This window comes from Oncorhynchus gorbuscha, linkage group LG22, assembly GCF_021184085.1.
Source record: "Oncorhynchus gorbuscha isolate QuinsamMale2020 ecotype Even-year linkage group LG22, OgorEven_v1.0, whole genome shotgun sequence".
Taxonomy (NCBI): domain Eukaryota; kingdom Metazoa; phylum Chordata; class Actinopteri; order Salmoniformes; family Salmonidae; genus Oncorhynchus; species Oncorhynchus gorbuscha.
This window is the reverse complement of record NC_060194.1, coordinates 1,375,735-1,390,625: the sequence shown is the minus strand read 5'-3', so window position 1 is coordinate 1,390,625 and position 14,891 is coordinate 1,375,735. Positions and strand designations below refer to the sequence as shown.

Below are 14,891 nucleotides of genomic sequence, written 5' to 3'. Positions count from 1 at the left end.
AGGGCCACTGTGTTTTTTGGGACCTTCAATGCCACAGAATTCTTTTGGTACCCTTCCCAAATTCCTTCAACCTCATCGCTTGGTTTTGGCTCTGTCAACTGTGGGACCTTATATAGACAGGAGTGCCTTTCCAAATCATGTCCAATCAACTGAATTTTCCTTAGGTGGACTCCAAGTTGTAGAAACATCTCAAGGATCATCAATGGAAACAGGATGCACCTGAGCTCAATTTAGAGTATCATAGGAAAGGGTCTGAATACTTGTGTAAAGAAGTTATTTCTGTTTATTTTTAATACAGTTGCTAAAATGTAAATATGGGGTATTGTGTGTAGATTGAGCATTTTGTTTTTATTTAATCCATTTTAGAATTAGGCTGTAACTTTAATTTATACAGTGCACACTATTTACAGTGTAGAAACTGTTTAGTAACTTTGCCATTTGTATGTATGTACTGTACAATGTCAATAAATATTATTATACTACATTACACAAGCCAACATTCTCAAATTCCATGGCCAACATTCTCAAATTCCATGGCCAACATTCTCAAATTCCATGGCCAACATTCTCAAATTCCATGGCCAACATTCTCAAATTCCATGGCCAACATTCTCAAATTCCATGGCCAACATTCAACTTATTGACAATCTGAGAAGGTAAAAAGACCCAAAGTAAATTCTAAGGAAATGGGGAATTGGTTAGTGTAAATCAGGGTTCTCCAACCCCACTTCCAGAGAACAGGCTTTTGTTCCAGCCTGGCACTAACACATATGCTTAAAAAAACTAATCGTAATGGTCTTTAGCCTTTGCATGTGGACAGAAGTTCAAACTCCCAAAGAAAAATGAGTTTGGTTAATTGAACCAAATATGAGACAACAGTCAATGTTATACAAATATACTGTATATTGCATAGGGAATTTACTGTCAATTCAACACACATGTCCACTACCAATTCAGTTGTAAACCAATATTCACTTTAAACACCACACCTTTTTTTTCTGGTAAGAAAGAAAACTGGAAAATCTATCCTCAAAAACAGAATTTCTTAAAAAGCAGATGAATTATGCTTGAAATCATATTTCATCAAACACTGATTCGTAAAACCAATGAACGAACGGGTGACTTGCATAACTTGTATTAACGGGTCTTTTGAGTGCTTTTTCCTCGCTGTTGACTTAATCACTCTCATTTGAACATGACAGGCTGCTTTAGAGGGATTTCATTTTCAGCGGTTGTTGCCACACTTTGAAGCCAGGATCACAAAGCAGTGTTTGAACGTGTTTGAACGTCACTAGTTGTTACTGAGATGCTAGTAAAGATGAGAGGCAGACATCCTTTCATGTGACTGATGTTGCAAAAACAGATGGAACAGGTGTCGCAAGCAGGTGTGTGCGGGTAGTTACTACTTGAATAGTAAGTGGGCATTGTGGAAAAACACGACACTTATTGCTGTAGAGTGGTTGAAATAAAATCAAGCTACACACACACACACACACACACACACACACACACACACACACACACACACACACACACACACACACACACACACACACACACACACACACACACACACACACACACACACACACACACACACACACACACACACACACACACACACACACACACACACACACACACACACACACACACACGCCAAATGGTACAATGATTGTTCATCCAGAGGCAGTCTGTGTACCGACAAAACGTGTGTGTATGTCCAAATTAGCTTATTTACTTTCCGGACTATCGGACCTGTCAACCAGCCTTATATTACATACTGTACTTGGAGCATTGCATGGAAGTGATATTCCAAATAAATACAGGTATGTACAAAATGAGAAAAAACTATACACAAGAGGACTCTAGTCTATACTATTACACACAATTTGACCATCAGTACCCGCTGTCTATAAAAGTGATTACGACTTGTGCATTTGATATCATTTCACTTAGTATAAGGCTTCAGTTCTTTCACAATGTGATTGCCGGGCATGCATGGCTTGTTTTTCCTCTACTTTACAGCAGACTCTTGTCTTTTCCTTTTCTCAGTCAACGTTGTGCTCTTCGGGGATAAGAAATAAATAGTAGTACCCCATTGTATATGACCCCACAGCATAAGTTGTATACAGTGCCATACCAAAACGGGGAATACCATTTGATCTATGGCTGTGTTATTGTAGCTTAATTTCAGCTGCTGGAGGCCAGTCTAAATTAAAAGAGTGTGTATATTTCCCAAGTTGGTTCAGGTCTTCCAATGTTTCCACTATAATGGCATTTCAAATACTAGAACACCTCCATTATTCTACAATCCCCCCTCTCTTCTGTCAGACATTAATTTAGCTATACATTAACAGAAGCCATTCTTGGTCACCAATCTGGCAACCCTCTAGCCAATTAGCGAACTGTTTATCTGAGGAGCCCCGCTAAACGTGGTCACATAACCCGCCCCATTTCGAAGGCCTTCATGAGAAGGTCCAGGTCTCCAAGGTTCGCAGCCTGGAAGAGCTCGGGCCGGTCCATCATGGAGAGGGCGATCCGAAGGGCAGCCCAGATGTTAGCCGACATGACTTGGTGACTCTGGCTCTGCCTCTGCTGGTTAAGGGCAGTCAGGAAATTACTAGCTGCCTCCCTAAAAAAAAAAATCAGGAAAAAGATAACATTTTTAAAAATTATTACTCTCTTTACTTTATCTTAAGAGAGAGCTCGCTGATATTACAATTTTACTTCATCTTAAAGGAATAGTTTGCCGTTATTACAACTTCAATTCATCTTATGGATAAGTAGAAAGTAGTACATGGACCAAGAGATTCTGTAACCCCAAATATGGGTTTGTTTACAAACAGCTTTAATAGCATTAACATTGTTCAGTGTAAAACAATTGGAGAGTTAGGAGCCCTGTTAGCATTGGTAGGACGGGATAGCTCAATTAAAAGTATATATACTTACTTTGAGAGCCGTCTATGGACAAGGAAAGACTGTAATCATTGATTTGATTTTGTCAAAGTAGCCAGTCTGTCCATCAGTCCCTCATTAGACTGCGTTCAAGGTAAGGAAACAGTAAACTTGACTGAAGTATCCCTTTAAACCTGGATATACTATTCCCAACCCCACAGGAAAGTAAGCCTTCAACAACATCGTTCTACAGTTGCCATGGCACCCTAGTAGCAGCCTCAGTGTAGCAGCATGATGTTGTTCCCCTAGATTATGCACCAAGTCGAACACAAGGACCAAATCAAATAGGCCAGGTCAAGAGGGGATGTTAATAATTTGATAATAATAATATTTCAGTGTGTATTTTATTTAATTACAGCTGCATAGCTAATGTTATTCTTTGGTGTACAAACACTTTTTTCATATCAATATTGTACATACGGTGGGGCAAAAAAGTATTTAGTCAGCCACCAATTGTGCAAGTTCTCCCACTTAAAAAGATGTGAGAGGCCTGTAATTTTCATCATAGGTACACTTCAACTATGACAGACAAAATTAGAAAAAAAATCCAGAAAATCACATTGTAGGATTTCTAATGAATTGATTTGCAGATTATGGTGGAAAATAAGTATTTGGTCAATAACAAAAGTTTATCTCAATACTTTGTTATATACCCTTTGTTGGCAATGACAGAGGTCAAACGTTTTCTGTAAGTCTTCACAAGATGGTCAAACTGTTGCTGGTATTTTGACCCACTCCTCCATGCAGATCTCTTCTAGAGCAGTGATGTTTTGGGGCTGTTGCTGGGCAACACAGACTTTCAACTCCCTCCAAAGATTTTCTATGGGGTTGAGATCTGGAGACTGGCTAGGCCACTCCAGGGCCCTGAAATGCTTCTTACGAAGCCACTCCTTCGTTGCCCAGGCGGTGTGTTTGGGATCATTGTCATGCTGAAAGACACAGCCACGTTTCATCTTCAATGCCCTTGCTTATGGAAGGAGGTTTTCACTCAAAATCTCACGATACATGGCCCCATTCATTCTTTCCTTTACACGGATCAGTCGTCCTGGTCCCTTTGCAGAAAAACAGCCCCAAAGCATGATGTTTCCACCCTCATGCTTCACAGTAGGTATGGTGTTCTTTGGATGCAACTCAGCATTCTTTGTCCTCCAAACACGACGAGTTGAGTTTTTACCAAAACGTTCTATTTTGGTTTCATCTGACCATATGACATTCTCCCAATCTTCTTCTGGATCATCCAAATGCTCTCTAGCAAACTTCAGACGGGCCTGGACATATACTGGCTTAAGCAGGGGGTCACCTCTGGCACTGCAGGATTTGAGTCCCTGGCGGTGTAGTGTTACTGACGGTAGGCTTTGTTACTTTGGTCCCAGCTCTCTGCAGGTCATTCACTAGGTCCCCCCGTGTGGTTCTGGGATTTTTGCTCACCGTTCTTGTGATCATTTTGACCCCACGGGGTGAGATCTTGCATGGAGCCCCAGATCGAGGGAGATTATCAGTGGTCTTGTATGTCTTCCATTTCCTAATAATTGCTCCCACAGTTGATTTCTTCAAACCAAGCTGCTTACCTATTGCAGATTCAGTCTTCCCAGCCTGGTGCAGGTCTACAATTTAGTTTCTGGTGTCCTTTGACAGCTCTTTGGTCTTGGCCATAGTGGAGTTTGGAGTGTGACTGTTTGAGGTTGTGGACAGGTGTATTTTATACTGCTAACAAGTTCAAACAGGTGCCATTAATACAGGTAACAGGTGGAGGACAGAGGAGGCTATTAAAGAAGAAGTTACAGGTCTGTGATAGCCAGAAATCTTGCTTGTTTGTAGGTGACCAACATACTTATTTTCCACCATAATTTGCAAATAAATTCATAAAAAATCCTACAACGTGATTTTCTGGATTTTTTCTCTCATTTTGTCTGTCATAGTTGAAGTGAAAATTATGATGAAAATTACAGGCCTCTGATCTTTTTAAGTGGGAGAACTTGCACTGTTGGTGGCTGACTAAATACTTTTTTGCCCCACTGTACATGTGATTGTAAAAGTTTTGTATATTTTGGTTTTGTCCATCGCGTACATGCGTACCCCCCTTATTGTTCTCTTTTGCCTGACCTTCGGCTAGCAAGGTATGTTGTCCTTGTCTCCGCGATATTTCAATATAAAACCGTGGTATCTATTGTAACTCGTGAGTCCTTGAGACCGTGTTTGAGTGAGTGTCCATGTGCTTGCGCAGGTGCCTGAGAGCTATGACTGCGCCAAGGGCTAACATGTTGTGTGTTGTCTCTTCGTGTCCAGGTATGTTGTCTGAATGATGATCTGTATCATTTTGCTTGTATTGTATAGTGTGCTCTTGTGCACTGAATGTGTGCACACAGCACCTGTTATTTCCTTTTGATGTTATTTTACCTTTTGATGTTATTTTTTCTCTTTTGCCTAGCAAGGTGCCTGAGCACTATGACTGCGCCAAGGGTTAACATAATGTGTGTTGTCTCTTCGTGTGCAGGGCAAATAAAAATAATTCAACTAGCAGACCTCCAGTTGTGGCAGCGTACTAATTAAAAGTACACAACGCAAAACGAACCACGCTACATAAGCTTTTTTTTTTGTAGTAAATATTTTTGTAATTCATTTGGATTGTTTCCATACAATCTTTTTGTTTTAAGAATGAACAATTAGTATGGCTAATATCATCAGAATCAACCACAGCATTAAGACTGAAGCTGGCAAATCATTTGTTTGTTTGGCTAGCAAGCTAATGTTAACAGGCTAGCTGGCAAATGTTTTGATTCAAATGCCAGCCAGTGTTAAGAGGTGGAGGATGAAGAGAAGCCTGAAAAGCATGACGTCAGAGATGTCCCGTGATGAGGATCGTAGGGAGGACAAGTAACATTATGAAATGTGGTGTGCTTTCTGGCACCACGTGACTGCCGTAGCATCATCCAGGTGGGTGCTCCATTTCGGTAGTAGACGCGAGACACCTTGATAAGACCGTGCTGCTTGCTTGCCCCCTCCCTCAGATGACCACTCAAGCCATGAACTTTCTAATCACTGTCCATCTCATGATGATGTGACGTTGTTTTTTCTAATTTACATGTCTTATTTTAAAGCTCTGAGATTCTTTAATGTAATGAAGGGCGCTATAAAGTAGAACATTATTACTGCATCTTTTACTCCACTCTCTCCCTATCTGACTGCTCTCTCACTCAGCTCAGCTCAGCTCAGCTCAACCCATCCCATACCCCACGCCTACTTGTGCGCTCCCAGGTTGATGCAGCTGATGCCCAGGTTGTAGCGGGACCTGATGAAGCCTGGCTGGAGCTCCAGGGCCCGGGTGTATGCCTCCACTGCCTCCTCACTATGGTCCCCATTAGCCAGTGTGGCCCCCAGGCGGTTCCACAGCAGGTAGTCCTGACAGACACAACATAACCAGAATAGGCGGTGAAAGCGTGTGTGTGTGCATGTGCGTGTGGTAGGTTTAGGTGTTTTTGTGATAGGTTTGTGCATTGTGTGTATGTTTCTGTACTATATTAATGGATACCTCAGGTCTGACAGACAGGGCTGACTTGAAGGACTCCACAGCCTTGTCAAACTCAGAGCTGAGGTTGAACAGGACCCCAAGGCCTGTCTGGAGGTCCGGGTCCACCCCATCTGTATTCAGCAAGACGGCCTCCTGATACAATCCCTTGACCTCCACCAGCTGGCTGCTGCAAGCACACACACACACTGTGACAAGTGACACACTGTGCACCTGATGTGCTTCAAGACAGTAACCGAAGTGCATGGATTCAACAAGTTTAAGTAAATTATGCAGAAATTTTAAAATGAGCTCCATCAGAAATGAAGGACATCATTCTTTTTGCCAGATAGGCTTAATATGTTCAGACATTGTTAAGATATCCTGAGATTGAAAGAAGTCATCTTGAGACTGAGGCTATCCTAAAATGGACTCTTTACATTATAAAGGCTCATATATGCTTATAACAAGGAATAATGCAATATATCTGCAAGCTACAGTGGTTCCTCCTTTAAAAGTTGTGTCATACTGCAGCACATACAGCATTCTATGGCCCGTTATTTAATTGTCAGCCATTTTTTACGTTAATGCAAGTTAGTGCTAGTTTGACCACCAGAGGGCAACTTTGAGAAGCATTTGATAGTCTCCCATATTGGCATTACTAGAGAATGTCAAACCTTTTTTGTAATAACAGAGTACATGAGATTGATTTTAGGAAATTTGGCTTAATTAATTTGATATTATCGTGTTTTTATTTCGAGAAAAACGAAACCCCCGGGATTTCCGTTAGGATGGAATGGAAAATATTGCGCTGTACAACGTGACGGTCGGGAGTAGACTACAGCATAGGAGGATTGTAAATTACTATCTAAGGTGTATAACATTTCCACACCCTAATTGTAGTGAAACAAATATTCATTTCGCCTATGGTAGGCCTATAGCATATCTAAAATATATTTATTTCAATGACGAGACTCTCTGCCAACAATTACATTGGAGAATTCGAAATTAATATCTAAGGGGAATATTCTGTTAGGATCTGTGAGAATATCTAAGGGACTTTTATATAATTCTAAATAAATAATTAATAATAATAATCACTTTGTTTAAAAAGTAACAATATTTTGGAGATTTGGAGTGAGAAAAAGGCAATTCTTGAACATGGTGAGACATTCTCACTAATTTGTAAATAAAGCCAATTTCTTATTTAAAATGATTTATTTCTGGAGAAACCTAACTTGATTATTTAGCAGACATCACTTGCTTGCTGGTGTAACCTTCCACAAGCTTCCCACAATAAGTTGGGTGAATTTTGTCCCATTCCTCCTGACAGAGCTGGTGTAACCGAGTCAGGTTTGTAGGCCTCCTTGCTCGCACACACTTTTTCAGTTCTGTCCAGTTCTGACCTTGACTTTGTTGTCCTTAAGCCATTTTACCACAACTTTGGAAGTCTGCTTGGGGTCATTGTCCATTTGTTGGTTTTGGAGCAATGGCTTCTTCCTTGCTGAACGTCCTTTCAGGTTATGTCGATATAGGACTCATTTTACCGTGGATACAGATACTTTTGTACCTGTTTCCTCCACCATCTTCACAAGGTCCTTTGCTGTTCTGGGATTGATTTGCAATTTTCGCACCAAAGTAGGTTAATCTCTAGGAGACAGAATGCATCTCCTTCCTGAGCGGTATGACGGCTGCATGGTCCCATGGTGTTTATACTTGCATACTATTGTTTGTACAGATGAACGTGGTACCTGTGGCGTTTGGAAATTGCTTCCAATGATGAACCATTTTTTTTCTCCTGAGGTCTTTGGCTGATTTCTTTTGATTTTCCCATGATGTCAAGCAAATAGGCACAGAGTTTGAAGGTAGGCCTTGAAATACATCTACAGGTACACCTCCAATTTACTCAAATGATGTCAATTAGCCTATCAGAAGCTTCTAAAGCCATGACATCATTTTCTGGAATTTAAAGGCACAGCCTCTACATAGCAAATGTTCCTTTTTTCCCAAAACATTATTTTTGTAGGTGAAATAGCTCCATTGGTTCTTCACGTTTGGCTGAGAAATTGACCGGTAATTGCAGTCACTACAACGCCGAAAAATATTCTAAATTAGCTCCATAATATCGACAGAAACATGGCAAACGTCGTTTATAATCCATCCTCAAGGTGTTTTTCAAATATCTATTCGATAATATATCAACCGGGACTGGTGGCTTCTTACTAGGATAGAGAGAAACAATGGCCGCATTTGTCCTTTACGCACCAAACACTCTGAGAGACTTCAGCTGACCACTGACACAATGTTGACGTTCAGGCTCATTTTTCAAAATAAAAGCCTGAAACTATGTATTGTTACACTAGACACATTAGGGAAGCCATAGAAAAAGGAATCTTAGGAACGCAGAGCTTTCTAAATAAGAGTCCCTTCCTGATTGAATTTTTCTCAGGCTTTCGCCTGCAATATCAGTTCTGTTGTACTCGCAGACAATATTTTTACAGTTATGGTAACTTTAGAGTGTTTGCTATCCTAAGCTGTCAATTATATGCATATTCTAGCATCTTGTCCTGAAAAAATAGCCGTTTACTTTGGGTACGTTATTTTTCCAAAAATGAAAATAATGCCCCCTAGATTCAAGAGGTTAAAAGCCATTTAACCTCTTGAACCTCTGGGGGCAGTATTTCATTTTTGGATGAAAAACATTCCCGTTTTAAACAAGATATTTTGTCATGAAAAGATGCCCGACTATGCATATAATTGACCGCTTTGGAAAGAAAACACTCTGACGTTTCCAAAACTGCAAAGATATTGTCTGTGAGTGCCACAGAACTAATGCTACAGGCGAAACCAAGGTGAAATTTCATACAGGAAGTGAGCCAGATTTAGAATGCGCTGTGTTCCAATGTCTCCTTATATGGCTGTGAATGCGCAAGGAATGAGCCTACACTTTCTGTCGTTTCCCCAAGGTGTCTGCAGCATTGTGACGTATTTGTAGGCATAACATCGGAAAATTGATCATAAGAGACTACATTTACCAGGTGTCCGCTCGGTGTCCTCCGTCGAAACTATTGCGTAATCTCCAGGTGCGTGCATTTTTTCCATTTTTTTCAGAGGAGAAACCAAACTACCACGAGTGATTTATCATCAAATAGATATGTGAAAAACACCTTGAGGATTGATTCAAAACAACGTTTGCCATGTTTCTGTCGATATTATGGAGTTAATTTGGAAAAAAGTTTGCTGTTGTAATGACTGAATTTTCAAGTTTTTTTCTTAGCCAAGTGATGAACACGTTGAAAACATCCGAAGTTCTTCAAAGGTAAATTATTTTATTTGAATGCTTTTCTTGTTTTTGTGAAAATGTTGCCTGCTGAATGCTATGCTAGCTATCAATACTCTTACACAAATGCTTGTGTAGCTATGGTTGAAAAGCATATTTTGAAAATCTGAGATGACAGTGTTGTTAACAAAAGGCTAAGCTTGTGAGCCAATATATTTATTTCATTTCATTTGCGATTTTCATGAATAGTTAACGTTGCGTTATGGTAATGAGCTTGAGGCTATAATTACGCTCCCTGCAGCCTAAACTTGATCAGAAATACTGTACTGTAACTGGAAACAGCTGATTTGTAATGGAATATCTACATTACCAGCAACCATCACGCCTCTGTCCCAATGGTACATTGTGTTAGCTAATCCAAGTACAGAGGCCCATTATCAGCAACCATCACTCCTGTGTTCCAATGGCACGTTGTGTTAGCTAATCCAAGTACAGAGGCCCATTATCAGCAACCATCACTCCTGTGATCCAATAGCACGTTGTGTTAGCTAATCCAAGTACAGAGGCCCATTATCATAAACCATCACTCCTGTGGTCCAATGGCACGTTGTGTTAGCTAATCCAAGTACAGAGGCCCATTATCAGCAACCATCACTCCTGTCTTCCAATGGTATGTTGTGTTAGCTAATCCAAGTACAGAGGTCCATTATCAGCAACCATCACTCCTGTGTTCCAATGGCATGTTGTGTTAGCTAATCCAAGTACAGAGGCCCATTATCAGCAACCATCACTCCTGTGTTCCAATGGCACGTTGTGTTAGCTAATCCAAGTACAGAGGCCCATTATCAACAACCATCACTCCTGTGTTCCAATGGTATGTTGTGTTAGCTAATCCAAGTACAGAGGCCCATTATCAGCAACCATCACTCCTGTGTTCCAATGGTATGTTGTGTTAGCTAATCCAAGTGTATCACTTTAAAAGGCTAATTGATCATTAGAAAACCCTTTTGCAATTATGTTACCACAGCTGAAAACGTTTGTGCTGTTTAAAGAAGCAATAAAACTGGCCTCTTTAGACGAGCTAAGTATCTGGAGCATCAGCATTTGTCGGTTTGATTACAAGCTCAAAATGGCCAGAAACAAATACCTTCCTTCTGAAACTCGTCAGTCTATTCTTGTTCTGAGAAATGAAGGCTATTCCATGAGAGAAATTGCCAAGAAATTGAAGATCTCATACAATGCTGTGTACTACTCCCTTCACAGAACAGCGAAAACTGGCTTTAACCAGAATAGAAAGAGGAGTGGGAGGCCCCGGCGCACAACTGAGCAAGAGGACACGTACATTAGAGTGTCCAGTTTCAGAAACAACAGCTTCATTAAATAGTACCCGCAAAACACTAGTCTCAACGTCAACAGTGAAGAGGTGACTCCGGGATGCTGGCCTTCTAGGCAGAGTTGCAAAGAAAAAGCCATATCTCAGACTAGCCAATAAAAATACAACACTGGACAGGAAGATTGGAAAAAAGTGTTATGGACAGACGACTCTAAGTTTGACGTGTTCGGATCACAAAGAAGAACATTTGTGAGACAAAGAAAAAATGAAAATATCCTGGAGGAGTGCTTGACGCCATCTGTCAAGCATGGTGAAGGCAATGTGATGGTCTGGGGGTGCTTCGGTGGTGGTAAAGTGGGAGAATTGTAAAGGGTAAAAGGGATCTTGAAGAAGGAAGGATATCACTCCATTTTGCAACGCCATGTCATACCCTGTGGATCGCACTTAATTGGAGCATATTTCCTCCTACAACAGGACAATGACCCAAAGCACAGCTCCAAACTATACACTAACTATTTAGGGAAGACGCAGTCCGCTGGTATTCTGTCTATAACGGAGTGGCCAGCACAGTCACCGGATCTCAACCCTATTGAGCTGTTGTGGGAGCAGCTTGACCTTATGGTATGTAATTAATGCCCATCAAGCCAATCCCAATTTATGGGAGGTGCTTCAGGAAGCATGGGGTGAAATATCTTCAGATTACCTCAACAAATTGACAACTAGAATGCCAAAGCTCTGCAGGGCTGTAACTGCTGCAAATGGAGGATTATTTGATGAAAGCAAAGTTTGAAGGACACAATTATTATTTAAATTAAAAATCATTATTTATAGTCTTGTCAACATCTTGACTATATACAGTATCCTATTCATTTTGTCACTAATTTCTTGTTTTCATGGAAAACAAAGACATTTCTAATGGACCCTTTTGAACGGTGTAATTGTAACAATCTGCTGTTGTATTTATTATCTGTCATGTTTTGTCATATATTGTCTTGTCCTTGTGCTTTCCCTTCTGTTCGTTTCCCCCTGCTGGTCTTATTAGGTTCGTTCCCTCTTTCTATCCCTCTCTCTCCCCCTCCCTCTCTCTCTTCTCTCTATCGTTCCGTTCCTGCTCCCAGCTGTTCCTCATTCTCCTAACTCACTCATTTACTCTTTTCACACCTGTCCCCTATTTTGCCCTCTGATTAGAGCCCCTATTTCTCCCCTTGTTTTCCGCTTCTGTCCTTGTCGGATCCTTGTATGATGTTCGCTGTTCTGTGTCCTTGTCTCGCCCTGTCGTGTTTTATCTTCTTCAGATGCTGCGTATGAGCAGGTGTCTTAGTCTGCTACGGTCGGTGCCTTCCCGAAGCAACCTGCAGTCTATGGTCGAGTCTCCAGTCAGTCCTCTCTACTGACGAGTGGATTTAAGTTTTTTCCTGTTTTGTTTTCTCCTTGTTATATCCAGGATTATTACTTTTGTCATTTACTGGAATAAAGACTCTGTTTTCGTTAAGTCGCTTTTGGGTCCTCATTCACCAGCATAACAATTATCTGTGATTTTTTTGTTTGTCTTGTGTACTTTGTTAATCACTGTACCTCAACTGTATGTGTAAACATGTATACGCAGGGCCCAGCTCAGTCTGTGTTCCTGGTTGAAATAAAGGTAGAATAATAATATTTCTGTAATTTAGTGATATTTATTCCCATAGTAATTCGTTATGGATCCATAACTAAATAAACATTAGCATTTTGAAAGAGTATTTTTATCATTATTTTATTAATGAAAGCATAAAGATGCCATTATTAGTTACATTGTTTTAGTTTGAAGGTGCAAACTGGCTTTAAGAACAGCGGGAACGTTTCCCTAGTCAGCGCCATTATTAGTGCAGTGGAGATTTGGTTTTCAAATAATGTAAAATTAGTGAAAAAAAGGTCATTCTTGAACATGGGGTGAGACATTGTTACTCATTTGTAAATAAAGCCCGTTTGTTATTTGGAATAATTTACTTCTGTTTTTAGACGGAGAAAAACCAAAAACCTACAGTCATCTCATGGGTCTCCCAGTTGAGGCCGGCACAGTTATTGAACCAGCATGTGTAGCAACACAGCTTGCACTGATATGCAGTGTTTTAGACCAATGCTCCACTCAGGCGCTGTACAATGTGACCGGTCGGGAGTGGCCTACACTGCTACAAGAATAATCCAAACAAAATCAAATAATAAAAACCTGAGTGTAACAACAGTTTTAGTCAGTAATACTGAAGTCCTGCACAATTTTCCATTTAGGTTTGTGTCGCCCAGTCAGTTAGAGCCACAAGTATAATCAGTGCTCTAACTCCCCCCTGCACAAGTCTGGAGCAATGAAGTGGTGACGCAGGGTACTGTACTAGACAACAAATTACCTCTAAGTCCTGCGGCTTAAGCTCACAGCTTTTAAAGGAGGAACTACTGAATATGCATTGTAATCAAGAGGTGGGCGTACCAAGAGGTTGGCGTATGGAGACGACCCCTACGCGGTGTGGTGGGGGACCCCTGCAGGAGTGGGCTCCGGCTCCCCGGCAGTAGGTGTTTATAACGGGGGTTGTGGCAGATCCATCGGTGCAGGGCCTTGCAAGCGTCCTGTTGCATGCCTGTGTTGGTCAAACTCACCGCCAGGGCCATGAGGGCCGGCAAGTTGTTGTGGTGGAGGTCTAGACACCTGCAGACAGGGACTGCTGTGATTTCTGTGCAAGGATGTGCTGGTTCTGTCTTTTTTGTGTGCATGCCAGGTGAGGTCGTTCCAGGTAGGATGGGGAGAATGCATCTTCCTTGGAAATGTTTTGAAATGTTTTAATAATCACTTTTTTTTTCTTGGCGAGAGACTAAATTTTTGCTGATGCACACCCATTGAATTAGGTTATTTGAGGATTGAAAAAAGGTCATTACTATGTTTGCTGTTAACCCTATCAAGTTAAACAACATAGTTGTGCTGTTGTAATGAAGGTGAGTCATACTCTTACGACTTAAATCAGAACTGGAGACCAGGGTTTGATCCCACCTGTGACACTGTACACATGTATATACAGTGCTTTTCATTAAGTACTCAAACCCCTTTACGTTTTCCACAATTTGTTACATTACAGCCTTATTCTAAAATGTATTAAATTGTATTAAATCAAGCTACACAAAATACCCCATAATGATGAAGCAAAAAAACAATATTTTATTTTTATTTTAGCACATTTACATACGTTTTCAGAACCTTTACTCAGTACTTTACTGAAGCAACTTTGGCAGCGATTACAGCCTCGAGTCTTCTTGGGTATGACGCTGCAAGCTTGGCACACCTGTATTTGGGGGGTTTCTCCCATTCTTCTCTGCAGCTCCTATCAAGCTCTGTCAGGTTGAATGTGGAGCGTTGGTGCACAGCTATTTTCAGGTCTCTCCAGAGATGTTTGATCGGGTTCAAGTCCGGGCTCTGTCTGGGCCACTCAAGGACATTCAGAGACTTGTTCCGAAGCCACTCCTGCGTTGTCTTGGCTGTGTGCTTAGGGTAGTTGTCCTGTTGGAAGGTAAACCTTCGCCCCAGTCTGAGGTCTTGAGCTCTCTGGAGCAGGTTTTCATCAAGGATCTGTACGTTGATCCGTTACTCTTTGCCACGATGCTGACTAGTCTCCCAGTCCCTGCCGCTGAAAAACATCACCCACAGCATGATGCTGCCACCACCATGCTTTACCGTAGGGATGGTGCCAGGTTTCCTCCAGACGTGATGCTTGACATTCAGGCCAAAGAGTTCAATCTTGGTTTCATCAGACCAGAGAAACTTGTTTCTCATGGTCTGAGAGTCTTTAGGTGCC

The 14,891-nt window shown here is 41.1% G+C and overlaps 1 protein-coding gene across 3 annotated transcripts in view; it reads right to left on the bottom strand.

The window, feature by feature from the left end:
* Positions 1-267: 267 nt before the first annotated feature.
* Positions 268-14,891, bottom strand: part of pex5lb (peroxisomal biogenesis factor 5-like b) — a 156,019-nt gene continuing 141,395 nt past the window's right edge. For 2 of the 3 annotated variants that reach the window (XM_046321795.1, XM_046321797.1), the window contains 4 exons: positions 13,538-13,753; positions 6,488-6,653; positions 6,200-6,357; positions 268-2,635 (listed from right to left, as the gene is read on the bottom strand). In XM_046321795.1, coding sequence (XP_046177751.1) covers positions 2,440-2,635; positions 6,200-6,357; positions 6,488-6,653; positions 13,538-13,753 — 736 coding nt within the window. In that variant the 3' untranslated portion in view covers positions 268-2,439. The remainder of the gene's footprint in view (positions 2,636-6,199; positions 6,358-6,487; positions 6,654-13,537; positions 13,754-14,891) is intronic. The other variant, XM_046321796.1, reaches the window with a different exon arrangement.